The 15,414-nt window shown below is 57.9% G+C and overlaps 1 protein-coding gene across 1 annotated transcript; it reads right to left on the bottom strand.

The window, feature by feature from the left end:
* Positions 1 to 5,972: 5,972 nt before the first annotated feature.
* SEMA3G (semaphorin 3G) lies at positions 5,973 to 15,164 on the bottom strand. Its single transcript, XM_007105951.2, has 16 exons — positions 15,056 to 15,164; positions 13,108 to 13,268; positions 12,931 to 12,993; positions 12,625 to 12,744; positions 12,259 to 12,349; positions 12,014 to 12,130; positions 11,633 to 11,778; positions 11,318 to 11,432; positions 11,157 to 11,226; positions 10,732 to 10,876; positions 10,186 to 10,417; positions 10,000 to 10,091; positions 9,317 to 9,358; positions 8,354 to 8,582; positions 7,902 to 8,041; positions 5,973 to 6,651 (listed from the first exon to the last, which is right to left on the bottom strand). Exons 1-16 carry the CDS (start codon positions 15,162 to 15,164, stop codon positions 6,205 to 6,207), a joined length of 2,319 nt encoding a protein of 772 aa, XP_007106013.1. The 3' UTR covers positions 5,973 to 6,204.
* Positions 15,165 to 15,414: the final 250 nt, after the last annotated feature.

Raw genomic sequence — 15,414 nt, 5'->3', positions numbered from 1 at the left:
TCTCTCTCTCTCTCTCTCTCTCTCTCTCTCTCTCTCTCTGACATCAGGACCTTTGGTTGGTGGCTCTAACTTCCTGTTGGCAGGGCAGGAGGTTGCTATGAGAAACAGCACCTCCATTGGCCCTGACCCCAGGGACACAGCGTCAGCTCCCTGTGTGCTTCCAGGCTGGCTGGATGTGAATTGCAGCATCACAGGGTCCTCTAGGTATAAGAAGGCTCCCTAAAAGACTAAGCCAGGGAGCCCCATTCCAGAGGGGTTGGCTATTTGCAAGGGTCTCATGCCTTGTACTTTTTTTCCAAAAAGCAACATGGCAATTGCAGGCCATAAACCAAAGAGTTGATGTTTTTCAGAACATAATCTCACTTTTTCCTAGCAAACCACCTCTAGCCCTGGGGTCTCTGAGCAGTGTGACAGCATGAGGCCTCCGCAGAGGGAGTGAAGCCCAGGAGCTTCTCCCCCTTGTCTTTGGTATAAATTTGTTCCCTGGGCCTGCCCTGAAGTGCACCTCTAATAAACAGGAAGACATCTGCGCCATCAATGTCTGTCCCTCACAGAGCATCTGAGACCTGTCTGGGCCATCAAAGCCATCCCCAGCCCCCAGGAGCATTCTGGAGGGGAACCTAGTCTCTCCAGAAACAATTCCCCATTGTGTCCCCTCACTTGGAAATCATAGATATGTTAACAGGCCCTTACATTTAGGCAGGTCCTGCCCTGGCTTTGTGCTAGTGTGTTGTTTTTTCTTCCCTGAACAATGTCCTTTCCAGTAGGGCCAGCCATTCACACCATTGTCTGAGACCCTTGGACTACAGGAAACAGTACCAGATTCTTATCAGCTGGGGGGGTGGGGTGGGGTGGGGGCAGAGTGACCAGATGAGGTCATGCCCATAAAGCAAGCTGCTGGTCTGCCATGTCATTCTTCTATACCTTTATCTGTGAGAGCAGAGACCCCTTGTCCTTCTAATAGGCAAATCTGGGCTTTAAGTGTCTCTAATACTGTCTCCTCCATTTGATGGCAGACACTTGGACTCTGCTTTAGGTCTCTTGATTCACTTTGGAATCCTCTCCAGCCCACAACTGTCCCCTTGCCCTGGTCTTCCCTCTCTGCCCAATGGGATGTTCTTGGTGGTGAAACACACCCCATTGGGATGGCTTAGGGTGCGCTCCAGTCATCTTCCTCCCTGGGGGAAAGGGGTCAAGACTGGTCACCTGAGTCCTCCTCATAGCAGAATCCCTGAGTACAAGCTACTATTTGACTGCTGGAGGCCTGGTGTGAGGATGAAGGTGGGCATCCCTTTCAAGGCCTCCCTGGAGACTGTGCAGCATTTCCAACCCTCAGTGGAGAATGATTTTTTTAAAGGCATCATTGAGGAACCAGGAGTTTCCTTAATGAAAATCCAGCGGGGAAAGTGAAAGCCTTCATTAGGACACAGCCTCTAAGGAGGAGGGGGCCAGCAGTGGTACCCACACAAAGGCGGGCTGGGGCTGGGCAGTGGGAAGTGGGCACAGGGCCACAGCTGCTGTTACTTCATCTCCTGTGCACCAGGAGGGTGGGTGAGTCCGGAAGAGGAGCCAGGGTTGGGGTCCAACAATCCTTGAGCTCTTTAGCAGGTATTATATCCAAACCTAGCCCCACTCATTCCTTCTTTCTGCACACCAGGGCCAAGTTTGTAATCTCGGAAATGCCTGGGGATTTGATCCTGGTGTGTGTTGAATTTTCTCCTTGCCAGAGCCCCTGCAGACTAGGACTTGGGTGAGGCTGGGGTTAATCCTTAACTCGGGTGGAAACTGGTCTGTTTCTGAGCAACTGTCTGCTACTTGTAAGGATATGTGGCTGGCTGGAGACACCTCAGTTTGCTGGACTGCAGAGGCACGAGAGAGTTCTCTGCGACCCACCTTGGCTCTAGCTGCATCTGGGGCCATTGTGAGCCCACAGAGAAGATAACCTGGCAGGAGACAGACCTGCTTCCTGATGGCTGCTGCCTGCCCACTCCTGAAGCTGGAGGTTCTAGGGGTGTCTGGGACCTGACCCAGGCTTAGCTGAATGAAAGGGAAGCACAGAAGCCATTTGAGAAAGTGAAAAGGGCTGTTTTCCACCCTTATTCTGCCCCTACCCTGCCTCTCACCTTTCCTTAGAAACTAGTCTTTTGGACTGCAGGACAGCCACAAGCTTGGGGTGAATCCCAGCCCTCCACAGTGGATGATGCCAAACACAGGAGGAGCAGGAAATGGGCTGGGGAGGCAGGCTGGGTGTGGGAGAACAGGAGCCAGAGGCAGGGCAGTGTCCAGGCCCATGGGACAGCAGACTGGCAGCTTGGCAGCCCTGGCCCTGGGGTGGCAGGTCCTGCTCTGGTGCCAGCCATGGGAAACCAAGATGTGGCTATTCCATCTGCGAAGTCAGGGGCTCCAAAGTTTACAGGCTTAGAAGGCAGAGATTAATAAATTAATCTCAAATGTAAAGGGAATTAATCTAACCAGCATTTTCCCAAAGTATGCTCTTCAAAACATTAGAAACATGAGGTGGTAATTGCTCCATGGGAAAAAAAAGGGATAGAGGGCCACATGTTTTGGAGGATCATGTAGCACATAGTAGGCATGCCAATTAATGATAAATCATCGTGAGCTCCTCAGGGATTTCACAGGGCAAGCAAGCAGGCAGTGCACAGCTCTGTAGGGGCTAAGGGGAGAGAAATCCCATGTTTATTTGACCATTGTCGAGGATCTCATGAGACAGTTGTTCCAAAGGACAACTGTTGACTAGTCCCTTTCTCAAAGCCCCTTTCCAGTTCTAAACCTGTTTGGGAAATCATGAAACAGGACCAAAGACCAGGGGAAGTATGAGACTTAGAGGGAAAAGCTGGGAGAGGAAGATAGAGTGAAATCCCTGAGGCAGGAAATAGGGCTGGAGATGAGGGTGGTGGTGAGGGGCTGGGGGAAGTCTCAAGGCCCAAGGGTCTTCAGGGTGTGGGCAGTGGTGACATGGGAGCAGAGACATCATGCACCCCAGGGGAGAAGGGGGCTCTGAGGTTGCATTCACACAGCCTCCCAGCCCAGCACTCCACACCAAATGGTGCTCTGATGAGGCTTCTCAGATGGGTGGTGATGGCCCGAGGCTGGGCAGCAGGGTTTCACTTTCTGTGAGGCCTGGGTGCTTGTGCAGGGTCCAGGAGGTGAAAGCAGGGGTCCTGCTCCAGCGCCTGGGCTGCAAGATGGGACTGATGACTGTTAAGTCCCCTAGTCCGTAGCACAGATTGAGGAGGCCATCCAAGCAAGAGGCTAATCTCTGTGGTGAGGTGGGGTGATGTCCCTCCCATCTTTAAAGCACCCCTGCCTTTTCCCATCTCCCTCCAGCACCAGTGGAGTCTGCTCTTTGGGCAGGAGCATGATGTCACGGGGGGAGTGGGGCTGGGGGAGAGGCATCTCCTGCATCCTGCCCCGCAGGCCAGACTGGGGCTCCCCCTCCTCTGCCAAAGCTGCAGCTCCCACAGCACAGCCTGGCCCCCCAGGCAAGAGCACAGTGGTCTTAATATATGTTGGTATGTGGCTGATGAAGACAGGCACCAGGCCAAGTGTTGCTATCACAAAGTCAAGTGTTATCGTGAAAAAGGAGCAGTGCTGCCTACGTGCCCAGCTGCCCTTCGCCAACAATTTTTTTCCCTGGCTCAAGGTCTTCCTGAAGTTCCAAGAAGTCTCAGAAGCCCGCAGGACAGGATTTTCCTAATTTAATAAGCAATCTCAGCTTCATAGGCAAAGCCCTCTGACTCCTTCCTTCCTCTGATACCCATCTCCTTCCCGTCTAGAAAATGCCACCCAGGGTGGTTTCTCCCACCTGGAAAGGACAGGGAAAGCCCCTCATTTCCAGCTCACACAAATGGCATCAGTTAATTTAGTACAGAAATACACAGATACAATAATGGTAATAATTATGTGATATAAGTATTAACTTCATCCCTTTCCTTGCAGGTTGTGTGGAAAACCCCTGCTCTATCCTCACCAGCTCTCAGGGGCGGTGACAATAAAAAGAACAATAGTAATTATGAGAAGCATGCTTTGAAGACAGAGAAACCACAAGGCTCATCTCAACATATGAATACAAAAATAGAATTCACACATAGAAGCATTTCCAGGAGTGAATAACACACGGTATCGTGGAGGCGGGAGGTGGGGCGGGTGGGGGGGTATGGACCAGTAGAAGCTGTCCATAATTTTCCAAGTGCAGGTGTTCCTCGTTCAGGATTTTTAACTCCTCCCTCTGTTTTCCAGAGTAACTTCCCCAGGGGACCCAGCCTAGTGGCTAGTGCAGAACCTGGGATAGAGGGGCAGAGCTGGCTGGCTGCAGCTCTGACACCCATTCCTGGGGCTCTGCGCTGTCTCCCCACCCTCTTCCATGGCCTCTCTCTCCTCCTCCCCCCTCTGCTCTCCTCCCCTCCTCTGCTTTTACATGCTGACATCCCAGCCACAGCTACCCCAGGCCAGAGGCTCCCCAAAGTGCTGTCAGGTTAACCTCAGTGCTTCTGGTTCACTCACTGTGCAAAGAGGGGAAGAGGAGCCTTTTTCGGACCCCAGTTCTCTAGAGGTGGTAGGGGCTGGGGGGTCGGGGGAAGGAGTGCGGGGTGGCTCGGATAAAATCCAAGACAGAGTCTGGGTTTGAGTTCAGTGGGGCAGGAAGCCCTGTCTTGCTTTTTATCTGTTTTTTCCTCCTTCCTTCATCTTGGTTTTTAATGGAGGAAATCTCAAACCTGATGCTCTTGTCTCCCTCCTGTCGGTTTTGTGCGTCACTGACTTGTTCACATGCAGGCTGGGAACAACTTTTCATTTAGTCTTCCTCCTCCTCCCCCTCCATGCTCCCCAGCCCAAGAAACACATTACTGCTGATGGCAAAAACACCTCCCTACACGCCCAGACAGATTGTGTCCTGGCCACCTGAGCCAGCAGCACCCCCAAGAACCAGCAGGACTTAGAAGCTTCCCCCTACATTTTTTTTCCCTTAAAAGAAAAAAAGGCTTCATAAATGAACCATCCGTGACAAACCCTTATTTAGCAGAAACCAAAGATCCCAGGGTGGGAAACATCTGGCTCCTGGGCTAATTGATGCCTTCTGGGGTCCTTGAGAATGCCCACCTCTGGGTCCCATAGGCGGTCCTAGGGTCTCCCACCCTCTCCCCATCTCAAAAGCTTCAATCTTCTGTGGCCTCCCAGGCAAAGCCCTGCCCCTTGTCCTGACCACCAGCTGCAGCTTGCTCCCAGAGCTGCCACATCCCCACCCTCCCAGGCTGTGGGTCAGCTTGCATTGCCCTGGGAAAGACAGCCCACTCCTCCAAACACCCCACACTTTCCCAGCTCCCCTCTCTCTATCTCTAGTCCACAGAGTTGGGGGATAACATTCTCCTAGAATTCACCCCCTCCCTGCTCATCAACATGGAGACCCTGATGGTGGGAGAGGCAATCCCATCAGGAGGTGTGGGCATCCCAGGAAACCTGGCCTGGCTGCTCCGAGACCCGAGACACGATGAAGGGATGTCAGGCTGGGAGGTCCAAACCATTCCCAGGTCCCAGGGAGCTCTAGTAGTTTACGCTTCTGTGATTCTGAGATGCAGAAGAGGGGTTGTGCAGTGGCAGGGAACTACCAAGATATCAGGGCACAAAGTGTGAGGGGGTCTTGCTGTTCCACCTTCTCAGCGCCTCCACTTTCCCTCCCCACCTCAGTCAGGGTAGGTCTTCTTAGCAGGTACTAGCTTAGAGGCAACTTCCACCCTCCTCAGCTGCCTGAGGGCCCCCTGCCCAGACACCTCCTCAGCTGCACCCACACACCCAGTCTAAGGGTCACTCAGAATGGCCATTGTTCTGCAGGCTGGGTAAAAATCACCCAGCCCTCTTGCCTCCGGCACAAGTGGAAATGTGCTATGGGGGCCTCATTCAAGAACAAATAGCAGGCCCACAGGAGTTGCCAGCAGCCCGAGGGTGCTGGCTCCAGCCTGGGACTGAGAGCACAGAGAGGGGCAGGGAACAGGCCCAGGACACAAGGCCTTCCATCAGGCCCCAGCCTATCCTGTGGGTGGCCTGGTAGGGGTCTGGGGACAGAGATTCCCATCTCTAAGAGGCAATCAGGCATGTTGGCCCCCTCTGCCCTAGCTGGGTGGGTGGGAGAGGCTGGGGGCTGCTGCTGGCCACTGGGCCCATCCCGACCACGCCCTCCTCCTCCCTCTTCTATGTGGTCTCCACCTCCCGGGGTGTCCGATTACGCTCGGCTTGCACCCGGCTCTTTACCTTCCTGCCTAGTTCCAGCCCCACCCAGCTCTTGCCCTTGGCCTGTTTGCTGCGGCCTCGGCTGCGGGAGGGGCACCACACACGCTCACAGTACTCATCCACCCGGGGCAGGTTGGCGAAGCCGATGAGCTGCAGGATGTCCTTATACCAGGCCTTGGAGGGCGTGGAGGCCGGGCCTCCTTGGGCTGCAGGCTCCTCTGGCCTCGGCTCCCAGGGGAACAGAGTGTCAAGCTGTGCAGCCATGATCACTTCCAGAGCCAGGCGGACCACCACCTGGGAGAAGCCGTGCTCCAGCGTCATGCAGGTGTAGGTGCCCGCATCCAGGCGGTTGAGCCTGCGGAACAGCAGCCCCTGTTCCGTTTGCAGGATGCGCTCATCTGTCTTCACCTGCTGGGGGTGTGGGAAGGCATGAGGGCGCCTGGAGCAGGGCCTGCACCGTCAACTTCTCTGCCCCTGCTTTTCCAAATTTGCCATCTCAGGGCTCATTCTCCCCTTCCCAGCAGCTTGGCCGGCTCAGCATCCTCGACCGTGAGCTAATTGCAGGCAGGGACTCACCTTCCCATAATCCAGGACGGCCTTCTCAAAGATTTGACTGACTGGTTTCTCCCCTACTCAGAGCTCTGGATCCCCTGTCTTGGCCTTGGGGGGCCCTGGCACATATTCCCAGGGCACACACACACACACACACACACACACACACACACACACACACAGCCCTCCCTGTCTTGGTCTGCATTGCCCACTCCCCCCACAGTGCAGGACCCACAGCCCCATCACAGTGTAGGAGGTGGAACACGGTTCCGATCCAGCCCCTTCTCTGGCCTGGACCCTGTCTGGGCTTTAGTCTGCACATGTGTACTTTGAGGCAGCACTGCTTGGGTGGTGAGTATTGTGTAACTCCATCTCATCGCTCCCCTGCCCCGTCCCCCCCGGGGGAGACTTCTCAGTGCCCAGCCCAACAGCTGGCCCAAGGCTGGCCTCCTCCAGTTCTCAAGCTGGAAGGAGAGCCCCTTCTGTAATCAACCCACTCCCACCTCTTCCCTACCTGTGGGAGTGGCTTGCGAATGGTTCTTCACCCTGCCTCCACCCACACCCAGCCTCAGGCCCCAGACTGAAGCCATCTCTGGGCTTGACAGACTTTTCTGGATGGGGGAGGAGAGGGCCTAGGCAGACAGCTGGACTCCAGGGAGGATGTGTGGGGCCAGGCAGTGTGTGAGTGTGTGTGTGTGGTGGAGGTGTGTGTGCAAGGGCCAGTGATCAGGGGCCCAGGCCTAAGGCAGAGGAGACCAAGAACCCTTGGGGAAGAGACCCCTTCGAAGATGAGCCATATGTGTAAGCATGGGGGCCTTCCTGACCAGCCTAGACCCCTTCCCTCTCTTCTATCTCTGCTACCCTGCCCTCACACAGAGCCCAGCTCAGTGCCCAGGAGTTTGTGGGCTCCCTGTCACTGGAGAAGTTCTACCACATCTGGCCTGGGTGTTCCCAGATGGCAGGAATAGGGGCACCTCCTTCTAGGCACCCCAGGGGCTTTAATACATACTTTTCTTAAGTTGATCTTGGCAAGTTCCCCCTGCCCGGGTTCATGGAGGGGTGTGACCTCAGGACACAGGCAGGCTGGAGCCAGGGTCCTCGCTCACCTGGTCAGGCGTCTCTTCCCCTGGCCTCTGTAAGAACCAGCGCACAGAGGCCTGGGGGGACTTGGGCAGGCACTCCAGGAAGGTACTGTTGTGCTCTGTGCCGTAGACTGTGGTGGTCGCCACGAGTCCTGCAGTCTCCTCTGGAAGGATTTGGAGGTGGGCTCAGCTCAGGAACTATAGGACCCCTGGGACCACCCACTGACTCCCTCAGTCCAGGAGCCCCCATGAATGCGACAGGGACCTAGGTGTCTACTGATCCCTAAGCCGCTCACTCTGCGCAAAGACCCTAACCCATATGCTGACAGGAGCTGTCCACATAGGGAAACTGAGGACTGCCTGTTACTACAAGAACAGCCTGAGGCCATACTTCACAAGGGTCAAGCCCAGGCCACAGGGGTGAGTGGGGGCCCTGTGAGAGCCCAGCTGGCGCCCCCATGCCCGCCGCCACTCACCCTCCTGGCTCTGGCCCAGGCACTGCAGGGCAGGGTTGCCATGCCGGATGTCCTGCCGGCGGAACCGGCGCTTGCTGCTGCCGGGCCGGTAGCGGGTACAGGAGGCACCATCCCAGGCACAGTACGGGTCCCGGGCCAGGCAGCACTCTGCACAGGCACTGCCGTAAGTCTCACACTGGTGCAGCTGCAGCCGGGCCACGCCCAGCCTCGATCCCACGTACAGCATTTGCTGGGAGGGACATAGGCAGAGCCCGAGGTGAGCCTGTGCTCTGCCTAGAAGCAGCTAGGCTCTCAGCTCCCTTGGCTTTCCTGAGACCCCTGACATTTGCAAGAGTCTTCCAGAACCTCTTGAGTGCATTCCCAGAAGAAAAAATGTTTATCACCCACCTGATCTACATCAGATCCTATGCTAGGACATGGAGGGAATGGGGCACACCTGGGGTCTTTTCTCTAAAGGACTTCTCCAGACCTTCCTGGCAGCAGACCTTTGCCCTCTACCCCAATGGCCTTTATCCTGTCTTGCCCCTGACTTTGGAGGTGAGCTCTGCTTTAAGCAATCCCAGTACAAAAGTCGAGATTTACCCAAAGATGAACTGGGGCAGATGAACTTGGGGAGATTTTGCTATTTGCAAAAGGACACACAGCAGGCCTCTAAAATCTATTTGATTTAAAATCTGGATCTTGTTTTCAGCACGTTTTTGTCTCCCCTGAGGAACTGGCCTTTGTGGATCTCCCCTTATCTGAACACATGCTCACTTACTCCGGGCCTCCCGCTCCCACTGGTTTCATGCGTGGGAATCTCAGCTCCCAGCTGAACTCTCAACCCTCATTGCAGGGCTTAATCAGGCAGCCCCAGGGCCTGCTGTGACTCAGCTTTCCATAAGACAACAGCAGTGTTCAGGGAAACTTCAGGAGACAGGTGGAGAGGAAGGAGGAGTGGGGAGAGATGGCAGCTACTCTTACCCTTTTGACGGAGATCTCCATCTCAGTGATGGGTGTTGGCACCTGGGAAAGAAGCAAGACCTCCCCTGCATCCCTGTTTTCAGCCTCTTCCAGACTCTGGGTGGAAACCATCTTTTTCCCAGGTCAGTGCACTCCCTGGCAACTAAGGCCAGACAGTCTCTCCTACGTTAGAAAGGTCCTCTCTCCCTGGCTGGCCTCCAAGTCTTGGCTACAAGCACAAAGCTCTGGTGTCCCCTCCCACAGTCCTGTTCCCCAGCAATGAGGTAGCTGTCCCAAATCACCCATCCCATGTGGGGAAGCACAACAGTTCCCCAAACACAGATGATCCCCTGTCTGACTCTATAGAGGTGTCAACAGAACCCCTTGGGGACTTGGGGTGTCAGCCACCCCTCAGTGCAACTTGAGCCTGGCAGGGCTTTGTCAAGGGGTGATCGCCTTGGCCATCCCTCACTGGGCCCCCCAACTCTCAGCTCACAGACTGCGTCTCCAGGCCCTGCAGTCATTTAGAAGCATCGGCAAGGCCTCTGCAGTAGTGAGCGTCATCACTTTCACTCCCCACTGGCTGCAGGTTCAGTACAGCAGGCCCATCTCCCTCCTGTACTTTGCTCCTGCTTTCTCGTAGCCAGGCCTAGACGCAGGGATGGGGCTTGAGGGGACCCTTCCCATCAGTTCCCCCCACTCACCTTAAACACCTGGAGCTCCTCCAGAACCACCTCCTCAGGTTCAGCAGGGCCCCCCACCTGGAGGGCAATGACCTTGAGCACGGAGCCTGAGTCTGGGGCAGGGGAGAAGGGGTCAGTGGGAGAGGAAGGGGCAGCATAGGTCCTCACACACCTCCCCTGCCCGGCCAGCCCACTCAGCCCACCCACCAGTCCCTAGGAAGATGACGTCATAGGACCCATCCTCTGCCTCCACACGGTCCACCACGATCTGACGCAACTGCTGGGCCAGGTGGGTTTTGACGAGGACGGGGCGACCCTGCCGAGGACGCACGGGCCGGAACATGAGTGGGTGGGCTCGGGCAAACTGCAGCACCTCATCCGGGTAGTCCTTGGTGCTGCCAAAGGGTCGTCCTGGCTGTGCGGTCATCTTGCTGGGGCACTGTGGGCAGCGGCAAAGGGAGTGCCTGAAGCTTCCTGTGATGTCACATTCCCCACCCCAGTCTGTTTCTAGGCTCTACTGGCTGGGCACGCCAACCTCAGAGGGACCACTTGTGGACCCTTCACGCTGTAGGAGACTCCTTAGTGTGGTCTGGGCTCTGCTCCCATCCTCACCCCACCCAGCCCAGCTGCTCTGGAGCCCCAGCTCAGCTGCTGCCTTAGGGCTGCATGCAGACACAGGCCTGTCCTCAGGCAGAGCCCCTCCTGGCATCTACTCAGCCCTCTTCCTTGCCCTGGTCCCAGGCAGATACTTACCACACCAGGACGAGGAAAGGGTACCTTGCCCGCATAGGCCCCCCACTGGTGCTGGGGACCATCTTGGTGGGCAAAGGGCCCCTTGAAGACCTCCCAGATATCAGACATGTGGTACACACAGACGGCATAGCCCTGGAACACAGCACTGCCAAGGGCAGACAGGGACAGTCAGGCCAGGGAGGCTGTCAGAGACGGGAAGGGGGCAGCCTGGTTCCATAGGTAGGACAGAGGATGATGGTTCCTGCAGTCAGCAGAGACCAGAAAACGAGGACCCCCAGGCAGAGAGTACAGCCATGGAGTCACCGAGTCAGGGACAGAGACGGGGACCCATGGCGAGGCTGGACGTGAAGGCAGGGGCTCAACAGGGGAGGCTGCAGTGCAGAGACGGGGCCGGGGGTGGAGGGGAGGGGAGGCCGTGTGCCCACCTGACCGTGCTGAACAGAGCGTACACCTCCAGGCTCTTCCCTGCATTGGGCCACAGCAGGAACACGTCCTCTGGAGACAGAAGGCCATGACCAATGCCTGCCACTCACTGGCTCTGAGCCCTCCCCAGCCCTCACCCAGCCTGCCCTGGCCATGCCCTTACCCAGCTGGTCAAAGTGGGTCTCGGCACCTCCAGGGCCAGGCACGGAGCAGAGCAGCCTGGCCTTGAGGAAGGTGCTCCATTTGCTCACCAGCACCCGCTGGCCACCTGCGTCATTCTGGGGAGTGGGGGCCAGTCAGCCTTGGGTCCCAAGGACGGGCCCCTCCTCCTGTTCCTCCACCCTCACCCTTGTGGGGGAGGCATGGATGTCGGCTCCACACCCTTGCCTCAGTTTGCCTACTGCTGCGGTTTGGGACAGGTCTGGGAAGGCACATACGGCCAGGATGTGAACCTCACTGTCCCTGCCACAGCTCTCACCACGCAGACGCGGCCCACGCGGCTGACAGTGACACGGCCCGGGCCTCCATCAGGTGAAGGGACTGTCTCCGAGAAGAAGAAGTACACCTTGTCATCGTCCTGGTCGGAGTTGTCAGGGATCCGGGTGGCCATCACAAACCTGGGCTCTGTGAGGTAACAGGGTGAAGCTGGTGGGGGCCTCACAGGGGAGGAACAGGGTGGGGGGTGAGCCAGTGAGGAGAGGAAGAGGTGCAGGGACCCCACTGGAGGCCGGAGTCCCAGGCAGTGAGTGGGGATGGGCTGCCCCTCTGGTCCCCACTCCAGTGTCAGCTCTCCCACCTCCCTGCCAGTGCCAGGGGCAGACCCCAGCCAGCCTTGCCCTCAGCAGACCCCTGGGCTCACCGTGCAGGAGGTTCTGGTCAGAGTCAGAACGCAAGGCCGGTCGGGGACCCCCACTCCGGAAGATCATGGCTTCACGCCCCAGGAAGTCGGCATTGAGGCCTGTGTACAGCTCCCCTCCTAGGGTGAGGGTAGGGGGCAGAGTCAGGAGAGGAGGGCCAGGCCCTGTACCCAGACCCCATCCCTTCCCAGTGACGTCGGCCGGCTCCCACCCTTGTCATGCCCACCCTGGCCTGGGCATCACCCACCTACAAAGGTGCTGGCGAAGGGACGGCTGGGCTCGTGTGGGCACCTCCCCCGCCCACTTTCCACACTTCGGGGCTCCAGACGGAGCACATGCTGGGGAGAGGGAGGGAGGGAGGGAGGGAGAGGCGTCACCTAGGAAAGCAGAGCGAGCCCCAACCGGGGCAGCGGCCATCGTGTGCTGCTGGAGAGTGGGGGTGGGCGGAAGGCGCCCTCATTCAGGACCTTGCCGGCAGGGTCAGCTCCCTGGCACAAAGGTGCCTTTCAGGCTCTGAGCCCTCTGCCCTGACCCAGGCTCAATGGGGAGCGTTCAGACAACAGGGAGGAAATGTCACTGCTTCCCAGTCCCTTGTGGGGCCGACCCGGCTCACCTCTCCACGATGCCCAACGGCAATGAGGACGCAGGTTGGCTGGAAGGCACCAGTGCCACATGCCAGCAGGTGGGTCCGGTTGTGGGGCTGCAGCACTCGCACAAAGTTGGCACACTCCACCTAGGGGGAGAAGGGGGGTGGGGGGATGATCTAGGGCGGGGGGTAGATTCTTCACCATCAGGAGCATTCAAGATCTGCTTCAAGTGGCCCCAGAACAGGCACCTGGGGAGCAGCCCCAGGCTCTCCTGGGGGTCAGGGACTGGGTGTTGGTCATGGTGGGGGGCAGTCACTCCTGACATCACTCACCAAAGGATCTCTTCCCTTGCGAACACACTCCTCCCTTTGTCCGGGCTGCGGTGGCCACAGCACCTGTAACACAGCCTGTATGACCCCTGACCTCACAGCCTCAGTTGACCCGGCTGGCCTCCCATCTGGAGTTGCCCAGCTCTCAGACAGAGCCACTTCCCGGTCAGTCCAGCTTACCTCCCGGGGATCCAGCCACGCCTGGTCCAGCCGCAGAGAGTAGATGGCATCGCGGCCGCCCAGAAACAGGCGGTCCCGATACTCGTCCAGGTAGAGGGCCCGAAGGTCCAGGGAGCCCCGGGGACCCAGAAAGACGGCAGAGCGGTTGGCAGAAAGGAGGTCTAGGAGGGAGGGAGGGAGGGGGTCAGGGCCTGCTGCTCAGCCCACTTCTCTAGCCAATCTGTGGAGGTGGAGGGTCCCAGCTGTGCATTCACTGTCCCCACACCCACTCACATCTGGAAAATGTTTCCATGCAAGGGGTGCTGGAGGGCTTCAGGGAAATGACTCCTGGGGGTGGGTGGGACAGGGGGCTCTGAGTCCCCCACCCAGCCCACCCAGGGGCCTGCCCCCTACACCTTCACTCTGTGGCCCCCTGGTATTCCGTTAACATCTCCTTCCCCCTGGCCCATCTGTGCTCTACCCAGTCCCTAAGGAAGATGGCCCCACTGGCAGAACTTATGGCAGCAAGCTGGGTGAAGTGCTGGGAGAGCCTGGAGGAAGGGTGGGTGGTCTGAGCAGTGTGCAAGGCTGACTCAGTGGGACAAATAGATGGACAGGGGAGAGCGTTCCATCAGAGGGAGCACCTGGCTAAGGCCTGGGTGTGGGAGAGGCCAGGTATGGCCAGGTGGATCTCTAGGCTCTGGTCCAGCGATATGGCTAAAGAGGGTTTTCTCTTCCATAGACGCTGCCCACCCAGGCCCTAGGGATGAGGGTGGCTCTCTGGGGATGATGATCCCAGGAGGTGGGGATCCTGAAGTAGGCCCTTGGGGTCCAGCTAGGTAGCTGGAGATGATGGGTGGGCAAGGGCAGAGCAGCAGGATGTGGTGGGAAGGGGCGATGGCCACCATTGGGAAGGTGAGGTATCCAAGCCCAAAAGGTCATCCTCTCTATCCTCAAACACTCACTCTGTCCCCAAACTCATTAACAGCCTCTTCCAGGAAGCCCTCCATGCCTGACAGTACTTTGGAGGAGATTTGCCCCATTTGGAACTTTTCTTGTAGCCGGACTTAGCCCAAAGCCACAGCTCACAGGGCAGGACCACATTCCACAACCCCCGGCCCCCCCACCCCCGCCCTGACTCCCTTCAGACTCTCCAGAGTGGAGCCATGTCTCCCGCCTCTGACTCTCCAGAGAAGGCCTGGGTCTCCCTCCTCGGACTGGGGTTCCTGGGGGAAGGTGATCACCGCTCTGGTTTCCCCAGGAAGAAGAATCTGTGGAGAACCTTTGTCTCCTCTGATTCAGAAGAGGCCTGTGCCAGCTGCAGCACAACATATCAGGTTAGATCTGCAGAGGAACCTCCTGGGCCAGGATGGGGAAAGAAGGGAGGCTACAAAGAGCCTCTTGGATGGAGGGGAAGAGGAAAGGCCAGCATTGCAAAGTGGGCTGCAAGAGGCAGGAGGGGGAACAGGGCTGTGGGCATAGGGTGAGGGACCCCACTTCAGGGCGGATGAGAGGGACAAGATGCTGCCCTCTTCCCCACTGTCTGCCCTGGGCAAGGGGCCCAGCTGAGAGCAGACAGATGCTCCAGACCTACCCTCTCTGCCCCCTCCCCATCTCTCTCTGCCCATCTCTGCTGAGGTCTCTCTCCTTTTCTCTGCAGTCCCTTCAGTTTCTCTGTCCCCAGACAGTTTCTCTGTCTCTGTCTCTCCCACCTCCACCCTATTTCTTCCAGGACCTGTCCCCCTCCCCCTGCCTTTCTCCCAGGCTCCTGCCTCTGGCGGCCAGCCAGCCGGGAGCACATGCCAGGGAGTGACTGTAAAGTCCTTCCCACAGGCTGTGCTGGGAGTGACTGCATCCCTCCTGCTGTCAGAACAGACTGCCCTGGGCTGGCTGGGGTCCCATAGCTGGGGTATGGCAGGGTCTGGGGTTTCCAGGGACACACACACAAACAGGGTGTGCACTGCCCTACCTCGGTAGGAGAGCCGCAGGCGGGGCACGCTGGGGCCAGGGCTGAGGCTGCCGCCGCGGAGCAGGAGGCCCCACAGGAGGCAGCAGATGGCCCAGGCTGAGGGGGCCATGCTGGGGAACCGGGGCACCAAGCTGCTTGCAGAGCTGCCCTGGATCCTGCCGCTGCCGCTGCCGCTGCCGCTGGTTGTAGTTTGCTCCGTTGCAACCAGGCCTGCCACTTATAAGGCAACAGCTCCACCCCGTCCCAGGCGGGGAGGAAGAGGGAGGGAGCAAGTGCCCTGCCATCCACCTGCAGCCTCTCATTCCACCTCGTCTGGCCCAGCTGATGCCTCTGTGTCAGAATAGCTAGTTCCCCATTTT

The sequence above is a fragment of the Physeter macrocephalus genome, unplaced genomic scaffold, assembly GCF_002837175.3.
Source record: "Physeter macrocephalus isolate SW-GA unplaced genomic scaffold, ASM283717v5 random_704, whole genome shotgun sequence".
Taxonomy (NCBI): Eukaryota; Metazoa; Chordata; class Mammalia; order Artiodactyla; family Physeteridae; genus Physeter; species Physeter macrocephalus.
The sequence above is the reverse complement of the archived record's forward strand: the minus strand, read 5'-3'. Positions and strand labels throughout refer to the sequence as shown.